Here is a 20,388-nt window from a genome sequence, read left to right as displayed (position 1 = left end):
CACATTTTTTAATCGCTGGCTGTACGCAACTTGTTTGATTGATATTGATTGTGGGTGGTAAACGGCTGTTTTCTGGGAGCGTCAGGGAAAACGCAGACGTGCCCAAGTGTTTGAGGGGAAGTCATGTGCCGCCAGCTCCGCCCCCGATCAGCCTGTTTCTATCGCAGCCGCTGAGTAAGTCCCAGGCTACTCAGCCACTGCATACCTCCCAACTGTCCCTATTTTCATGGGCCAGTCCCATTTTTTGGGACTATCCTGCAGCAGCAGTGTCCCACAGTGGGGGGCAGTTGGGAGCCTCCCCTTCAATGTGGGGAATAGATGCTGTGTGTGGGCACACCACCCATAGCGATGAGAATGGGGGAGCAGCTTGCGGCCACAGCATCTCCGATTGGCTGCAACCCCTACAGTTGAGTCCATTCCCCCTTTTCCGCACGAGGGTCCCGATTTGCACAATAAAAATGTTGTGAGGTATGGCAACTGCACACACTGGGAAAATCATTCCATGGCGAGCGGCTTTCCAATGGATTTGCCGCTATTCTCAGGCTGCGCTAAGCAATTCGCAGGGCGGTGTATACTGTAGCTAAATGCAGGGCACTGCACATTTATCAGCCATGCGAGCAGGTCTGAATTAGACCCAAGGTGGTTCTATATTCTCCCTGTGTTTGTAAAGGGTTCCATCCCCTGCTTCGGTTCATCGGCTACTGAGTGAATTTCCCCACATTTGTATGGTTGAGAATTTAGACTATACTGAGCCCATTTATCAAGGATATTACCATCTAGGAAAAAAGCGATCCTGTCGGGGAGATGTATCATCCCCCACGCGCAGGGACAGAGCTCCGAAATGAGACTGTCCGTGCGATGTGCTGAGCCGGGGGGGGGGGGGGTCTGCACTTAGCGGCAGTGCGTCCATAGCCCATGAGCTACCGCCACCTCAGAATGGCAGTAGCTCAGGGATGCGAAGCTGCTCGGTGTATCAACATCGGAGAGCAGCAATCTATGGGGGATGTGGCCGGTAGCGGTGCATGAAGGATCGCAGCAGGGATCCGGTGATCCCTCCTTCATTCCAGTGATACTTAATATTTGCAGCTAACCCCCCAAAACGGGTGTTGGGGATTTCACTGCAAATATTAAATGATAAATGGGCCCCTAAGCACCAAAGGGGCAGAGACTGATACTGAAATGATTACATACTGTATTCTTTATCAGGTGCTGCCTTATTATTATGTAGGTGCTATATAAAGAAGAGTTATTAATGCTGCATTCCAAAAGATGCACCACCAAATGTGACTTTAGCGTTGGAGAAAACTATTTCACCCCATTTGTGTAATCCCGGGGAATTAATTCATCTGCTGCCTCTCTGCCCTCTGACATCCATCTCGCCCATGCTTGTCCGTCTGCCCTACCCTCTAGTGCCAGCTGATACCCTTCCCATTGGAAACCAGCCCTGGAAATTTATGGAAGCCGCCCTAATGGTGGCAGAGATTGTTGGGGGGAGGGGCGCGGGATTCCTGTGTCTGATTCTGAGTTGGCTGTAGTTGCAGCAGACTATGTTTTTGCAGCAGTTGCGTCTGCGACTATATGCTAAAGATGCTACAGTGCTCTTCTCTGGTTTCCATGTCTGACTGTAGGAGGATGGAGACACTCGCTGTCACTGTCTACAGACATTATAATCTATGCTGTGTGTTATAAACCGTTGGAACTCCTTTCTCAAATCCCCCCCCCCATCTGCATCCCCATCATCTTCTATTGCTCCGTAGCACGTGCATACTGTTTCTCATACTTGCTCACGTCCTCCGCTCCACAAAACATTTTCTCTCTACCCGATCAGCAGCGCCAGCTCTGCTCTGCGCTAATGGTACTCGCTACCCACAGACAATGATAACATCCGGTTTTTGTTCCACACTCTGAAACGCAAATCCCATAAGTGAATCAACGGGCTGGGAAGACGCAGAGGGGGGGATGGGACCGGTCCAGCTGCAGACCATCTCGGTGATCCAATCCATATCTATACCACCTCTTCCATCTGCTTTTCCCTATTGCTCCCTGGCATCCTTCTCCTTCCCTTCCTTTTATCTTAAGGCCCTCATACACTAGTGCAATTTGGCTTTTTTCTACATGATTTTAATCCTTTGGGCCAATAAATCGCGTGAATAAAAATAATTTACTTCTGATTCTGATCAAATGCCTGGTGACGTGCTGATCGGCTCCGGAGAGTCTCACTGCTGCACCAAGGATACATTTTCAGCTTATCATTGGCTTAGAGAAATTGCACCATGGGACTTCTGTTCTGCCAGAAGCTGGCAGTGCCTGTGAGAACCGGGACCAGAACTGAGATGGAAACTATAACACAACTGCCCAGGGACCCGTGTTTTGAATCCCGTAATACCTGATATTTAATGACTATTATCCTGGATATTTTTGGGATTCAAAAACATCTGTGATCCTGTGAATTTACTTTCCTATGTAAAATCATCTTGGTGATATTACAAAGTTCCAGATATCCTCATCTTCAAATCTCTGTCACTCCAGATTCAGTATAACAAATCCTGCATTAATACAGGACAAACTCAGATTGAGGAAGGAAGTGCAGATATGAGAGATGGGGAGGGCCCTGCTCATTGGAGCTTCGGTCCGGAGCGGGTCATCAGAGTGTGCGTCCATACTATAAACGGGTGGGTTGTTTGGCTTTTGTTGATTTTTGGCTGACATGTTGTCAGTGTTATCTACAGAGACCGTAACCGCAACATAGGAAAGTGCAAGAATTTGCAGAGGTTGCAGGCAGACGGCACGGAAATTCTTTAGTAGATCACCCCGGGGCTTGTACACAAACGTTGCTCACATCTCTCACCTCTGGTCATTTTCTGACCGGTAAGAGGAGGAGAAACAGGAACTCGCAAAGCTCATTAATCTCTATGGAGATACTACGTTGGAATTCCACCCAACTGGTTTACCTAAGGAGGTCATGGAACTGGGATGAGGGAATGGCATCTATTGTCTCTGCTCTGCCGACCACTATGGTAAAACGGCCAAGTGTACTACCTGGGGGTCTTTCTGTAGTATTCTTTGTTCTTCTGTTCCTCCACCTGTTGAGGAGTAACCTAGGGGATACAGACTTTCTGAAAGCCTTAAACTCCGAGAAAGCCAAGTTGTGGTGGACAGGAATAAAAGTTCAGGAGTTTGGAGCTTAAATGACCACCTTTCATCAGTGGTGGACCTCTCTGGTTGGATGGAGGTTGGCAAGGAGGAGTAGGCACTTTCCCTGGGCTACAGACCAGCTGAATTGGACATCTAGATGAGGGCATGGTGCGCTATACTCAGCCACTGCTGGACTTTAATGTGAGACCCGGGCCCTAGTACTTTGTACTGCTTTTTTAATATGGTGTGCAAAAGATACGCTTCCAAACAGGAGTACTTCACTATATAGCCAGGAACACCCTGGGGCTCCACATTTACCAAGCACCACCACAATCACTCTGATGTCATGTGTGTGTGTGTGGGGGGGGGGGGGGGGCTTAAGGGGGCATGTGGTGGCACCAGATGGCATTTATGAGACATTTTTGGGATGTTTCATGGCATTTAAGGGGCAAATGGGGGTGCTGATGGAAATGTAGGGGAATCTGATAGGAATGTAGATAAGAGAGAGGTGTATGAGGATGTCTGTTGGCACATACGGGGCAAGTGGGAAGATCTGATAGAAATGTAGAGGTGAGTCCAGAGGCATGTCAGGAAGTCTGGTGCCATGTGGGGTAAATGTTTGAACCATGAGTGGTTTTTTTTTTTGTTTTTTTACTTTTTTTTGTTTGTTTTTTTAAATCAATAAAAAAAAGTCCCTTTTGCACAATCATTTCTCCACTGTGGGACTCAGCAAATTATACCTTTACCAGAACAGATATGTTTAGGTTGATGATTATACTTTGGGGGGGGGGGGGGGGCAGATGAAGCTGAATCGTTGCCCTCGGTGACAGAAAGCCTAGCTTCCCGCCTGATATTTGTAGTACAAAGTATAATGATTGGATTGTGTTTGTGGACTTGCCAGAGCATCATCTATAACATCAGTCATTCCTATCCCCGCCCGCTCGTATAACCGCTGGCACGGCCATGATAACAAGAGTCACCGAGTGCATTACTGGTCTCGCAGGTCGGCTGTCCTGACTGCAGACCTGTAATCGGCGCGGCAGGATTTGCATTGGTGTGGAGATTTGCTCTTTGCCCTCTCAGTCAGGACTTCCACATCTTCCGTGCACAACACAACATGTGAGAGAAGCGCACACATGCAGAACATGGGGAATCCCGTGACGGGAGCCCTATGGCTGTTCTCTATGAAGAATGTGATGCACTCTTATAATTTCATGGCACGCAACAACCAATATGTTATTAAACAACTCTCCGTATCTACCTAGAGCAGTTCTATGCTGAAATAAATTCCTGTACCAGCCGCCGGCCTGTTCAGTGTTGTTTTGTACAAACGTAAGGCTGTAAAAGGAATATCCCTTCCAGATAGCATTGTGCAAGCATTGGAAGTATGTGATGTTTCTGCGTAAAAGCAGCGATTTCACTGTGTTGAGAGTCTTCGCTGCAGCTACATGATCTGGGCAGATTTTGGGTCAGGTCGTAGGCCCCGAGGAATCTGTACTGGGTGGTTAATGGCTCCTGTCAGTCACAGCTGCACTCTGCAGCTCTGTGATTGGCAGACTACCCTGGAGGTGGGCGTGGACTTCGATGTTCCACGGCAGTTGTTTCCTGGTGGTGGTTTCAGCATTTGATATCTGGTCAGTTACCATGGCACGGAAGGTTTAGATGGGGGAAGCTCCGCCATCAGTGTATGGCGGGCTTCTGATGTCCATCGCCACCTGGGTTACGGTATAGACCATGTCGAGGTTGACTAATGGTCGACGGTGACTAGGTCAGCACCTGAGAATGGTTGACAGAAAGTCGACACAAGCATTAAGCCGACATGAGTTTTCCACGGTTTCTGGTGTCTATATCGACAGGGACTTAGAACAGATGTTGTGCCACCTCCCTGGGGTGTGGGAGGAGCGGGGTGAATGAGTTTTGCCCAAACTGCTGAATATTTTCTGAACTCATTCTTCCTTCCACCTGCATCCGTCTTTGCCCAGAGGCGTTCAGCATTTACTAGTCTGCCGCACAGATCTGTTCTCTACCGATGTAATCACTAATTGCCGATCTTGCTAAATCTAATCTCCATAGAGCATTTCTGTTGTCACTCCTGTTAGTAATGTAGGGACAGCAGTAGCTATGGAGATATCCTCAATATTTGGGGGTACCTGTCAGTATCTGTGTGCTACATGTAAAAGCAGCTATCTAAAATGGCATTGCACCCAGCACCCCTTGTATTGCAAAATTGTTTGGCTGGGTTCATGCTTGCCCCTTTTTTTCTGGATTTTGTCCTAACTTGGGGGGGGGGGTTACTCGGGCCAGGTCGCTTCAGCACGATTTAGCAGCGCCTTGCGTTCACCCTGCGATTGGATATCCGCTACCCAGTCTGAGTGAAATCCCGCTCCCCGTGCAAGCCTGCAAATGACCGGCGAAAATATTGCAGGCCTCCGAACAGCCGCAAATCCATTCGCAACTGCCGCACCTTCAAATGATGTCCCCAGCGTGTGCAGTCTGTGCGTAGCCCTGAACTTACTCAGCCGCTGCGATATGAGGATGGAGGCCGGAGATGGCGTCACGCACCCACCCTTCAAATGCCTGGGCGTGCCTTCGTTTTTTTTCCCTGACATTCCCAGAAAACAGCCGCGGTGACACCCGCAAACGCCAGCTTCCGGTCAATCACCCTGCGTTAGGATTCATGCGCAGTTGTTCGATAATCGATTTGTGCTGCGGTTTAGCAGACTTGTGATCAGGTCTACAGCCAATAGCTTACTGTCTGGACTGCGATGTTCCTTACTACATGTCACTGCAGACGCTTACACTGAAAATGCTGCAGGAGATAAAAGTCCTCTTCTTACATTTCGTGACTTGTAGGAATTGAAATTTATTTGCATATTTTTTTTTTTTTTCCTAACGAGCTAACGAACATGTTGCAGCAAGTATGGGAAGAATTTAAAAATGTTAAGTCCTTGTGGTCAATGAACTGGGAAGTAATGTACAGTAATAGCCATTAATTTGGCGGGTTTTCTGTATGTTAAGCCTTACATTATGAGACAACCACTCTGTCTGATGGGGGATGGGGGTCATGACAGAACTATTCTCTGATGCTTTTTGCAGAATCCTTGTTCAGTACAGTAACAATTGCAGTACAGCATCCTTTTAATCTGTAACCCCCCCCCCCCCATCCATTCATATGAATCTTTGTAATGTTTACATATGTATCTGGTCTGAATAGACTCCTCTAGACTGTAAGCTCCTTGGTACAGGGCCCTCTTCCCTCCTGTTCTCGCAGCCTCCTTCTCTCACACTCAGTTATAACTCTCTCACACTCAGTGACCGTCTATACACGCATCTCTTGTGACTAATCATTCATCTTTTCCTAGGACAATCGGCCCCTAGACACCTCCTCTGCTTCCCTACATCTCCGCGTTATTGTGTACTGACCATTGTGCTCCTAATTGTTACCTGTGCTCTGTTGTAGTTCCTCGTTACTGTTCTGTTTAGCGGTGTGTACCCTGTATTGCTCTAAGACGTGTGCCATATATACGGCGCTGCCAACCACTTGTGGCGCCTTATAAAGAAATCGGATTAATAAGGTCTTATATATACATATTTACAATAATGATACTCGTTAACAGGAGATAAAACTTGGGGGTCCCTTATGGCTTTTAGGGGCCCTTTTACCCTTCACAATGAGATCTGGGTGCAATCTACCACCCAGCATCGCATTGCAATATGCAATCCTTTCATGCCAATGTAGGACCCTGCAAATGCAGATACAGGGGCTCTGAATGAACCCGTCACTGTCTGCTTATTTGCCGGGGGGTCTGTGGTCAGCGCTGATCCCCTGGTATTTTCGGGGGATACTTAATATTTACGGCTAATCAGGTGTTTTTAGGGAAATAGCCACAAATATGCAATAGTGGCAGTTAGGGGCATGTTCTTAAGCCCTTTCTACAGCATAGTGCAGTGATTTTCAACCTTTTTACCTTGCGGCACACTAAATAGGACTTTAAAATTGCCAAGGCACACCCTAAGATCCCCACAGGGCAAAACACATTGGCCAGCACAGGAAAAAAACAAACCTATTGGCCCCCACATTAAAAACAATCACACTGATCCCCATAGGTAACAAAAATAAAAAACATTGGCCCTTTACATGAAAAGAAGAGACCAGTAAATAACATTTGAACTGGTGGTGGCTGTAAATGGGTTTGGGCATCTCTAGATCTGGGGGCACACTTGAGAACAGCTCAAGACACACTAGTGTGCCACGGCACACTGGTTGAAAAACACTGGCATAGTGTATGAAGCACTTAATGTGCCTTCCAATAGGACTCTATGGTATTTCATCAAATGATATGCCTGCTAGTGTTGCCGCCATGATGGAGTTTGGCAACGTGTGCGTTTATGGCACCAGAAGTGAGTAGCGTGTGAGAACTTATGTTAAGTGCTGAATATGAGCACAAATCCTAAGGCCTTAGGCCCTAATTCTGGTTCACTAGCAAAGGCAAATTCCTTCTCAAATGGACAAAACCATGTGTACTACAGGTGGGGCAGATATAACATGTGCAGAGAGAATTAGATTTGGGTGGGGTTTTACTTCGAACTGAGATCTATATTGCAATGTAAAAATAAAGCAGCCAGTATTTACCCTGTACAGAAACAATAAACACCCAAATCTAACTCTCTCTCTCTCTCTCTCTCTCTCTCTCTCTTTTACACTGCAATATAGATCTCAGTTTGAAGTAAAACCTCACCCAAATCTGGGTGCCGGACAGGGTCCCGACAGTTGGGAACCCGACGTCGGGATCCCGACTGTTAAAAGACCGACGGCCGGGTTCCCGACGGCCGGCGGCTATTTTCCCTCGTGGGGGTCCACGACCCCCATAGAGGGAGAATAGAATAGGTGGCGAGCGTAGCGCAGCGTGGCGAGCGCAGTGAGCCCGCAAGGGGCTTTGTTGCGCTGGCCACGCTGTCTGAGGCCAGGCAGTCGGGATCCCGACGTCGGGATAATGACTGTCGGGATCCCGACGTCGGGATAATGACTGTCGGGATCCCGACGGCGGGATAATGACTGTCGGGATCCTGACTGTCGGTGAGTCATACCACACCCCCAAATCTAACTCTCTCTGCACATGTGACATCTGCCCCACCTGCAGTGCATATGGTTTTGCCAATTTGAGAAGGAATTTGTTGTTGCGAGTGAACCAGAATAAGGGTCTTAATCAGGTCATAGAATGATTTGATTGGTTAAATGTTGCAATATATTGTTATATAAAATACATTCTATACAGGAGGAAGTCATAAGTCCAAATCAAATCTATAACCACCACAGACCGTTCATCCTTCAAATCTGAAATGTCTCGATTTTAAAATGCACCGGCTGTGCCCAGCTCTGTCTCTAGAATAATACAGTAGCTCACTCACCGTGATCTCCTGTCGTACCGCAGGGCTGCTCTCTAGGATATCTCTTCCTAAGCGTCTGCTGCTGATTCCTGACTTGTGCACGGTTTCCTGCAAGCTTAGTCCTGACGGATGCAGATTCCTTTACAGCCAGGCTCCATTCAGGACAATGATCCCCTGAAGTTTTCACTGCGCCCCCCCAGGTGACCTTCCCATCGTTTGACAACCTTCCCGGCAGTGGGTTGCAGATCTGGATGTGATTCCTCCACCAGTAAAGTGAAGTAACAGTGAGGTCCCCGTGCCCAAAACCGAGCATCTCCAGGGGATGAGCCCAGTTTAAATCCAGTTCCGCGACACCATAGTCTGTTCTGGGATAAGGCTTGCCTGGCGGAGGGGTCAGGAACGTCTTCCGTCGGGAATGGATGGACCTCTGAGCACAGAGCACACTGTGTGCCTGCAGGGAGAATGGGTGCAGATAAAACAGAGAGAGAGAGAGGAGGGGAAGAGGAACACAAAGCAAATGTCATTAATCCAGAGACTCCCAAGTGTCTGCCCATAATTCCCTCATTCTTCAAATCCTACAGTTCCTACGATTAGCTCTGGGGATGCTCCTATGACTGACGTAGCTGATTAGGAGTTGAGGTGCTACCCACAATGAAACAGTCTAGTGGTGCAGTCAGTGGTAACAGCATCCTCTGACTTTACACTGGGCGCAATACCTTCCCACACATGTAATACATGCTCCCGCTGCTAAGTTATACAAGTCCAGAACAGTGACTTCATTGAGCAGATGACGTAGAACGGTGGCCTTTAGTCAGTGTGGGCTCATGGACTGGAGATCAAGGTGAAAAACTAACGCAGCATAAACCATTTGAGCAAATCACCCCAAGCCGCAAGGAGGCAAACGAGACGCGCGCTGGCCTTGGACATGATGTCAGAGCGCTGCAGATACACTGAATGAAAATGTACATGTACAAATCGGTGATGCTGCGGCTATTTGTCTTTTACAGATCTCAAGCACAAGTGGTGGGATGGAAACATTACATTTTATCCTAGTGTTTTTTTGGCTTTCTTCTAGATAATGCTGCAACCAGGGAGGGGGGGGGGGGGGGGGGGGTTTGGGGGTTCGGGTCGGATGCAGCCATTTGCAGAGCGTATTTTGTTTATTTTCAAACCATGCACCAGTATTTCCCTGAACTGATCACTGTATAGACTTGTTGGGGGCCCTGGAGCTCAGCCTGTGGTTCCCGGAGGCCTGGAGCTCGGCCTTTCTCTCCAGAGTGCCAGAGTTCAGACTACCCTCCATGGAGGCCCTCAGCTCAGCCTTCCCTCCCGGGTGGCCTGGAGCTCAGCCTTCCCTCCCGGGTGGCCTGGAGCTCAGCCTTCCCTCTCTGGAGGCCCAGAGCTCAGGCTTCCCTCCCACGGAGGCCCGGATCTTCCCTCCCTAGAGGCCTGGAGCTCAGCCTGCCCTCCCTGGAGATTTTCCAAAATCCCAGACACCTCATGAACATTATAGGCCGAGAGTCTAACATTCTCTGTGGATAATGCTGCTGCTAGGGGTGCCCAGTGATTGTGGTCGGACTGTGTGCCATCGCTACCACTCACTAGGTGTGCACTGCCCACACAGTAAGAAATGGCCGTGTCCTTACGATGGTGTTTATGCTGCTTTTGTCCTTACTATGGTGTTTATGCTGCTTGTGTTTCCACCCACAGAGTTTTATGTCTTGTGCCTTTTCTGTGTTATCCGCCCGCCAATACTATAGTTCCCCTGTGATCCAAATACATTGAAGGTAAAGTAAGTACGGGAACCTGTCCTCAGTCCCTGGCTCCCTAGGCACGGTCCTCAGTGATATGCCCATTCCTGTGTGTCTGTGCCAAGGAAGTGAGGCTATCCATAAATCTATATGGACCACATGCACTGCGGTGTGCAGGTTATATACAGGTTTGTGATCTGTCCTCATCCCAGCCTGGCATTGTCCATCTCACCACTGTAACATGTCAGCACAAAGCATTTACACATTTGGGCTTCTGTGCGATAAATGAGGACTGCCAACCCTGCAGGCACTAAGCGTTGGGACTCCAGGACTAAGCTCCAGGACTCCAGCGTCGGGGTACGAGGGATCCCAGTGACAAAGAGTTGACAACCTTTGGGATGCCGTCATGGAGATAGTTATGTTACCTTTATGACAGTCACTTAGATGGATATAAACCAGCCCTGCTTACTTGACAGCACAGACATGGGGAGAGGATGAGTCTGAGCAGAGCTCTCCGCACTGTCACGTTGGGGGACAAGTTAAGACAAAGTTTACTCTTCCCGACTATGAATTCACAGAGTAATAGGACCCTGTTCTGGTCTATGGAGTGGTTACATAGCTCAAAGATATTGTTACAGATTCCTTACAAGGTTCCTTTCTGTCTATAATGTGTTCAACAACCTTTTCTACCAACAAGCAGAGTACTAAATTTTTCAATGCCATCTGTGTGACTTGTTACACTTATTGGCAATGTCAGTGATACTAAGCGACAATGGCGGTGATACTAATCGGCAATGTCAGTGATACTAAGCGACAATGTCAGCAATTCTAGCGGCAATGTCAGCAATACTAGCGGCAATGTCAGATATACCAAGCGGCAATGTCAGCAATACTAAGCGGCAATGTCAGTGATACTAAGCGGCAATGTCAGCAATACTAGCGGCAATAGCAGCAATACTAGCAATAATGGCGGTGATACTAAGCGGCAATACTAGCAGCAATGGCGGTGATACTAAGAGACATTGGCATTGGCAAGCAGATGAAACAGGAGGGAGTGAGGACAGGGGTGTGATGGTCACCCCTTGGATTATCAGGACGGGAGCTGAGCGCTCGGTGATACAGAACCCACCCCAAGCTTATTGTATCACTACAATAGGTCTAACCTGCATTCTGATGGGACGGGCTACTGGTTATTAAAGTATTTCCGTATACAGATAAACTTGTACCCAGAATCTTATTAGCCAAGTCACAGAAGGTGTGGTATAGCTCACAGACCATGTCTAAGTCAACAGCAAAAGGTCGACATGACATTGACAAAATGTCAACGCAAGCTACAGGTTAACACGTGAAAAGGTCAACAAGTGTTTTTTTTTTTTTTTTTTACTTTTTGTAGGTGTCAATGATACATAAGCATGTGGATCCCAAATTAGTGTACTGCGTCCCACCAGGCAGCGAACTTTCCTCGCCAAGCTTTGAGACGGGCACACTTTACCATGCACGTGATTGGGAATGGTAAAGTATTAAAAAGTTTAATAAAAGACATAAAAAATAAAAATGATGTTGACCTTTTACCATGTCCGAATTTTTGCTTGTGTTGACCTTTTGTCAAAGTTGACATTTTCCTGTCAACCTGTTGACTATCGACTTAGACATTGTCATTCAGCCATCTGGATACCATTTGCACCAGTTACGCAGAATACAGATGATCTCCCGGTACTGTAACGGCTTCCCCGGGACTGACGGTAATAATACAATTCTAATATGCACATACTATACTATGGGACTGACAATCATGCAAAGTCCACAGGAGGTACTGATCATATGCACATACTATACTATGAGACTGACAATGTGCAGTACCGCCATGCAAAGTCTACAGGCGGTACTGATAATATGCACATACTATACTATGAGACTGACCATGTGCAGTACCGCCATGCAAAGTCCACAGGAGGTACTGATCATATGCACATACTATACTATGAGACTGACAATGTGCAGTACCGCCATGCAAAGTCCACAGGAGCTACTGATCATATGCACATACTATACTATGAGACTGACAATGTGCAGTACCGCCATGCAAAGTCTACAGGCGGTACTGATAATATGCACATACTATACTATGAGACTGACAATGTGCAGTACCGCCATGCAAAGTCCACAGGCGGTACTGATAATATGCACATACTATACTATGAGACTGACAATGTGCAGTACCGCCATGCAAAGTCCACAGGAGCTACTGATCATATGCACATACTATACTATGAGACTGACAATGTGCAGTACCGCCATGCAAAGTCTACAGGCGGTACTGATAATATGCACATACTATACTATGAGACTGACAATGTGCAGTACCGCCATGCAAAGTCCACAGGCGGTACTGATAATATGCACATACTATACTATGAGACTGACAATGTGCAGTACCGCCATGCAAAGTCCACAGGAGCTACTGATCATATGCACATACTATACTATGAGACTGACAATGTGCAGTACCGCCATACAAAGTCCACAGGAGGTACTGATCATATGCACATACTATACTATGAGACTGACAATGTGCAGTACCGCCATGCAAAGTCCACAGGAGGTACTGATCATATGCACATACTATACTATGAGACTGACAATGTGCAGTACCGCCATACAAAGTCCACAGGAGGTACTGATCATATGCACATACCATACTATGAGACTGACAATGTGCAGTACTGCCATGCAAAGTCTACAGGAGGTACTGATAATATGCACATACTATACTATGAGACTGACAATGTGCAGTACCGCCATGCAAAGTCCACAGGCGGTACTGATAATATGCACATACTATACTATGAGACTGACAATGTGCAGTACCGCCATGCAAAGTCCACAGGAGCTACTGATCATATGCACATACTATACTATGAGACTGACAATGTGCAGTACCGCCATACAAAGTCCACAGGAGGTACTGATCATATGCACATACTATACTATGAGACTGACAATGTGCAGTACCGCCATGCAAAGTCCACAGGAGGTACTGATCATATGCACATACTATACTATGAGACTGACAATGTGCAGTACCGCCATACAGAGTCCACAGGAGGTACTGATCATATGCACATACTATACTATGAGACTGACAATGTGCAGTACCGCCATGCAAAGTCCACAGGAGGTACTGATCATATGCACATACTATACTATGAGACTGACAATGTGCAGTACCGCCATACAAAGTCCACAGGAGGTACTGATAATATGCGCATACTATACTATGAGACTGACAATGTGCAGTACCGCCATGCAATGTCTACAGGAGGTACTGATAATATGCGCATACTATACTATGAGACTGACAATGTGCAGTACCGCCATACAGAGTCCACAGGAGGTACTGATCATATGCACATACTATTCTATAACACTGACAATATGCAGTACCGCCATGCAAAGTCCACAGGAGGTACTGATAATATGCACATACTATACTATGAGACTGACAATGTGCAGTACCGCCATGCAAAGTCCACAGGAGGTACTGATAGTGGAATCAAATATGGGCGCAGAAAACACGTTCTGTCAGGTCAGTCATTATCCCTCCTGTCTGAGGCCAAGAATCGCTTCCGACTGATAGAGTTAATACATCAGCCTGTAAATACAGATGTTCCTTGCAGTCCTTAACCCCCTCCCGGTTCTACCCAGCGCTCCTCCGTGCCACAGCATAAACACACATCTGGTTACTACATGTCAGACTTTCCGCGATATCGTCGGGCAACATCAATGAATTGCAAGCTCCTTGGCCTAATAATGTTTTGCTTTTCTCTGTTGTCTGCAGTAATCCGGCAATAAGCCTCAGATCTAGCGGAGGAGAGTGTTCTGCAGGGCTTTGTGCCGGGACGAAGTAAAAGCCGAGGGGGTGTCTTGTCCGGGGGGATGCCTGTGATAGCTTTCACCAGGGACATGGGGAAGGGGAGATTACAGTCTCCCCGTGTGATCCGGACCGTTCCTTCTCCTCTCCCTGGTGACAGCTGTCATAGGCATCCCCCCTGGACAGGACACCCCCTGGACCAGACACTACAAGCTCCAGAATGCAGAGTTTGATGTCCGGTCCGGCATTCCGGGGTATTGTCCGGGTCCGGTTTTTACCCAAACCCCTTTGTGCCGGTGTATCCGGAGCTCGCAGTCCCCTGTCAGACGTTGGATAGTACAGACTCTAATGCAGGGAGGATGAGACCAGGGATATAACCAATACAGGCAGAATTACGGTCAGGATTAGGGATCGCCTCTCTGTAAGTCCCTATAGATAAGTCAGTTGCGTCCGCAGAAGTTTCCCTAGAGAATACAGAGCAGGAAGGGGGTACAATTCTCCCCCCTAACAATAAAACAAAAATATTTCCTCCCAGGATTCATGTTAGTCCAGTAACACTTTGTCGTTGATATGGTAAAATGGTCTTTTCCAATCTTTCCCATCCAGTTCCCCCTGCAGCCCAGCGCCAGTCCCCCTTCTGGCCACTTGTAGCCATGGATTGCTCTTACCTTGCTTGCCGGCCTTCTCTTGCAAGCAGACAGATGCTTCACTGAACCACCCCATGGCATGCTCTGGGATAGAAATGCTTGTGCTGATCCTATCCTACGCTGAGCTGCTGAGGACTGCTCCCACCTCCCAGAGGGTTCCCTCCCTGTCCGCCTGCTTTCCTCATTTACTTCCCAGCAGCATCCCTACCTCTCCCTGCACTCACACACAGGAGGACTCTCATCCAACACTTTATTTGCCAGATGAAAGACAAAAAAGGGACTTGGAATGTCTGAGGGGATTCTGGATTTTCCACATTAAAGCTTCGGCTCCACTTGTTATGTTATTGTCTCCTTGTGCTCGGAACCTTCTCAGGTTGGTTCATTCAACTTATTTCTCCTTTATTCAGAACATCGATCTACTTCATGGTATTGATGAGACCAAAAAATAATTGTAATCAAATATATATATGTGTAGCACGGACAGTGTAAGGGTTAGCATCGCCTCATAGCACTGAGGTTAATGGTTTAGATTCCCACAATGGCCCTAATGGTGTGGAGTTTGTATGTTCTCCCTTTGCTTGCGTGGGTTTCCATATGTAGTATCCTGTTATGTGACCACCATCTGAGGAAACTCCGTGGTTAGGGATGCCAATCCTGGGGCATTTTTTCAATCCCGGGATTTTGAGATGGAAAAATCCTGGGATTGGCATCCCTGATTAAAAAAAACCTCCCATGCACATTTACTGATTTAGCCAGTGCAGTGGGCAGTGCAGCTGGGGAGCTGGACAGGCACTGCAGCCGGTGAGCGGGGTAGGGAGTGCGGGGTTGCTGCACTGAGCGGCTGGGCCAACGGCCACGAAGTGAGTGGGCAGGCAGTGAGTGCCTTAGCATCACATCACGCTGTGCAGAGCCGGGCGTTGGTCTGGGACAGCCGGGCAGCGTTTTTTAAGCGAGTGCTCAGATGCTGGCCGGCATTAGACTGCACATCTGGAGTTCGTATCATACACAATCCGCTCAGTTCCCGCCTGGACTTTGTATCATACACAATCCTATCAGTTCCCGCCTGGGCTTTGTATTATACACAATCTGCTTAGTTCCCGCCTGGACTTTATATCATACACAATCTGCTCAGTTCCCGCCTGGACTTTATATCATACACAATCTGCTCAGTTCCCGCCTGGGCTTTGTATTATACACAATCCGCTCAGTTCCGGCCTGGGCTTTGTATTATACACAATCCGCTCAGTTCCCGCCTGGACTTTGTATCATACACAATCCAATCAGTTCCCGCCTGGGCTTTGTATTATACACAATCCGCTCAGTTCCCGCCTGGACTTTGTATTATACACAATCCGCTCAGTTCCCGCCTGGACTTTGTATTATACACAATCCGCTCAGTTCCCGCCTGGACTTTATATCATACACAATCTGCTCAGTTCCCGCCTGGGCTTTGTATTATACAGAATCCGCTCAGTTCCCGCCTGGACTTTGTATTAAACACAATCCGCTCAGTTCCCGCCTGGACTTTGTATTATACACAATCCGCTCAGTTCCCACCTGGACTTTGTATTATACACAATCCGCTCAGTTCCCGCCTGGACTTTGTATTAAACACAATCCGCTCAGTTCCCGCCTGGGCTTTGTATTATACACAATCCGCTCAGTTCCCGCCTGGACTTTGTATTAAACACAATCCGCTCAGTTCCCGCCTGGACTTTGTATTATACACAATCCGCTCAGTTCCCACCTGGACTTTGTATTATACACAATCGGCTCAGTTCCCGCCTGGACTTTGTATTAAACACAATCCGCTCAGTTCCCGCCTGGGCTTTGTATTATACACAATCCGCTCAGTTCCCGCCTGGGCTTTGTATTATACACAATCCGCTCAGTTCCCGCCTGGGCTTTGTATTATACACAATCCGCTCAGTTCCCGCCTGGGCTTTGTATTATACACAATCTGCTCAGTTCCCGCCTGGACTTTGTATTATACACAATCTGCTCAGTTCCCGTCTGGGCTTTGTATTATACACAATCCGCTCAGTTCCCGCCTGGGCTTTGTATTATACACAATCCGCTCAGTTCCCGCCTGGGCTTTGTATTATACACAATCCGCTCAGTTCCCGCCTGGGCTTTGTATTATACACAATCTGCTCAGTTCCTGCCTGGACTTTGTATTATACACAATCTGCTCAGTTCCCGCCTGGGCTTTGTATTATACACAATCCGCTCAGTTCCCGCCTGGACTTTGTATTATACACAATCTGCTCAGTTCCCGTCTGGGCTTTGTATTATACACAATCCGCTCAGTTCCCGCCTGGACTTTATATCATACACAATCTGCTCAGTTCCCGCCTGGGCTTTGTATTATACACAATCCGCTCAGTTCCGGCCTGGACTTTGTATTATACACAATCTGCTCAGTTCCCATCTGGGCTTTGTATTATACACAATCCGCTCAGTTCCCGCCTGGACTTTGTATTATGCACAATCCGCTCAGTTCCCGCCTGGGCTTTGTATTATACACAATCCGCTCAGTTCCCGCCTGGGCTTTGTATTAAACACAATCCGCTCAGTTCCCGCCTGGACTTTGTATTATACACAATCCGCTCAGTTCCCGCCTGGACTTTGTATTATACACAATCCGCTCAGTTCCCGCCTGGACTTTGTATTATACACAATCCGCTCAGTTCCCGCTTGGGCTTTGTATCATACACAATCCGCTCAGTTCCCGCCTGGACTTTGTATTATACACAATCCGCTCAGTTCCCGCCTGGACTTTGTATTATACACAATCCGCTCAGTTCCCGCCTGGACTTTGTATCATACACAATCCGCTCAGTTCCCGCCTGGACTTAGCGTCCACCTGGTGACTGTGTCCTGACTTCTCTTACTGTAAGGTTTGATACAACATGTTCCTAACACCCAATAAACCCGGATCCGCAGCCTCCGCACCTCCTCCTGACATTTGTCCCCTGTGTCACCAGCGTGTATGCGCTGTATACGCAGCGGGGACCTCCGGCACTGTATACACCCAGGTGGTTGCTGTGTCCGTACAGAGATTCCGTGGGAACGTGGATGTTATAAACCACTTACTTATATGATTAGCTCTGGAGATGGCGTCACTGTATTCCCGGCATTGCCAGGGTACACGCTGAGCCTCCTGATCATCACAACTTGTACATTTATTTTTATTTATTTTTGTTTGTCACAACTTGAATTGCCCAGACTGTTCCAGACTGAAATTTGTTGTTATGTTGCCAATGTAGAATGTTCGGTACTTATGTGTTAGTTGGGCGCCCACTAAACTATTTGCTTAGTTTTCGGCCTCCCCTCGCTGGGCTGGCTGCGCTCGCCACACTTCGGGCTCGGTGGTTCGCTGCGCTCGCCACACTATATAAAATCAACTCCACACCGACATGGATAGCGGGGGTATGAGCGTACTAACTATAGTGGGCGCCCAACTAACATATAAGTACCGAAGGTTCTCTGTGTCACCGCTCCCCGTGTGCTGCGCAGGAGCCGGCAACTAGGGCTCAATGGTGTATTTACTGGCCGTGATTACATGTAGGGCCTAATTCAGGGATGGCTGTATACCCAATGTTTCCGCACATCTATAGATTTGCGCTTGTACACATCTGAGGGGACAATAGCTTTCGCATTACCCCAAACACCACAGCCTGATTGGGGCATTTACCTGAAGATGCCTCCTGCAGCTTTTGCATAATTTAGCACTGCTGCTGCACACACAGATGCAGCTGCTGTGCTATAGCAAAACTACGTGACTCAGCCCCAGAATGTGGCTAGGTGGCCACCAGCCGCACCCTGTTTGTCGAACCACTGACCTAGCCATACCTATATGCCGACTTCTTACCCATCGGTTATATGGCGGCACAGTATCGCGCAGTGGTTTACAGAGAATAATGAACCTATATTCCCCATCACGCACGCTCAGGATGCTGTTAAAATCCCGCTGTCCAGATGCCGGTATCCTGACACGACAGAAGACAGGATCCCCATATTGATGCTGGAATACGGACTGCCGACACCCCATTCGTAAGTTTGCCGGGAAGGTTCGGTTTAGATACTACAGATGGATTTAGGGGGAGGTTAGACATTTAGAAGGGGGAGGGGGGGGTTAGGATTTGGTGTTGTGGGGGGATATGATCATTAGGTCAATACTTTTAAGGTTGATATGCATTGCGTCGACCTTTTAAGGTCTACATGGCTAAGTTTGGAAGGTCGACACAAGCATTCGGTCGACAATGGCAAATGATCTGGTCAGAGTTGAACTCATGACTTAAGTGTTCTGGCAATGCTAACCACTGTGCCACCCTATATGTACTGGGTGGCACAGTGTCTTGCATTACATTGCCGCATACTGCAAAACACAATAAGGGCAGTACGCTATAAGGGGATACTGTATGTAATAATCTGCGAGGTTCTGGAACGTCTGGCTGTTTTATTTTAAAGCGCCAATAATTTAAAAGGCGCAACCAAACCGCTTTTACCCTTTAAATTATAGGTGCTTTAAATCATCGGATTAGTTTGTGTTCTGTTGATGCCTCAGAGACCCTGCACCAGTTTGGTCACATGCCGCCCAGTAGTGAATTTCTGTATTTTGATTGGTTGAAGACAACAGCGGGTGATCTTCATAGGCCCAGAATCATGTGTTACATAATAACGACTAGAAATAATACAGTAATATTCAACCAGAGGATATGGGACACTTTCTGTATACTGATATTCTAGCAGGCATGACCTGCTAGTAAACACAGGATTATGCCAAGTGGGTGGGGCTTAATAACGCGTATTGCCTGGCTCCGCCCTCATTGCCAGCGCGCATCCTCTCTGGGTTGGAGCCCAGAGAGAAGTTGGCAAAGTAGACAAGTATGTACTATCTGTATGTCATAGCAGAAATCACAATTATTATTACAATTATTATTTTATTTTTTTAATGCCCATTAAACTGTGAAGCCTGTTGTACAAGAACATCCCAGGAGATCCTCAGTTTCTGATCAAACCCAACAAAACTTTTCAGGCCACTTACTGTAGATCATATCTCTTCTCCATCCTTGTGCTTGGTCTGAACAACAACTGACTCTCTGGACCATCTCTGCAGGAGATGCTGCCACATGATTATCTGGTCAAATATTTGCAATAACGTACGGCCAGCTCCTGAGTGTAAAATGTATAATAGGGGGTTATTCAGACCTGGTCACTGCTGGGCGATGCCCAGACTGAGTGAGATCTGCTTTTTTCAGACACTCCCCAAAAAACGAGGGGTGCACCCACAAACGTCGGCTACCTGTCAATCGACTTGCGTAAGGCTTGTGATTAGAAGAATCGCTGGATTTTGTTGCTGTTTGGTCTCGTGCATGCGCAGTATGATCGCGGTAGTTCGATAAATACCGGGATTTGTGGCTCTTTGTGGAGGGGGTGTTCCTAAAATTATGCAAATCACATCAATGTAGCCCCTCCCCCTCCTCAAAGCGCTGCAAATCGCAATTTAAAGTAGACCGGCATAGTTTTATTGTCGTATTCAATTTACGTTGATAGAAGTTGTTGGGTAATGATTTTAGCAAGTCTAAACTGA

The 20,388-nt window shown here is 47.5% G+C and overlaps 1 protein-coding gene across 1 annotated transcript in view; it reads right to left on the bottom strand.

Annotated features, from left to right (window-relative positions):
- The window catches only part of ARTN (artemin), a 33,871-nt gene extending 18,671 nt beyond the window's left edge, over positions 1-15,200 (bottom strand). The window contains exons 1-2 of the mRNA XM_083157576.1: positions 14,814-15,200; positions 8,545-8,974 (exon numbers count right to left, since the gene is read on the bottom strand). Of these exons, the coding sequence (XP_083013702.1) occupies positions 8,545-8,974; positions 14,814-14,873 (490 nt within the window). The 5' untranslated portion in view covers positions 14,874-15,200. The remainder of the gene's footprint in view (positions 1-8,544; positions 8,975-14,813) is intronic.
- Positions 15,201-20,388: the final 5,188 nt, after the last annotated feature.

The sequence above is a fragment of the Crinia signifera genome, chromosome 8, assembly GCF_055691185.1.
Source record: "Crinia signifera chromosome 8, ASM5569118v1, whole genome shotgun sequence".
NCBI classification, from domain to species: domain Eukaryota; kingdom Metazoa; phylum Chordata; class Amphibia; order Anura; family Myobatrachidae; genus Crinia; species Crinia signifera.
Note: the sequence above shows the minus strand (reverse complement) of the source record. Positions and strands in the feature narration are given on the sequence as shown.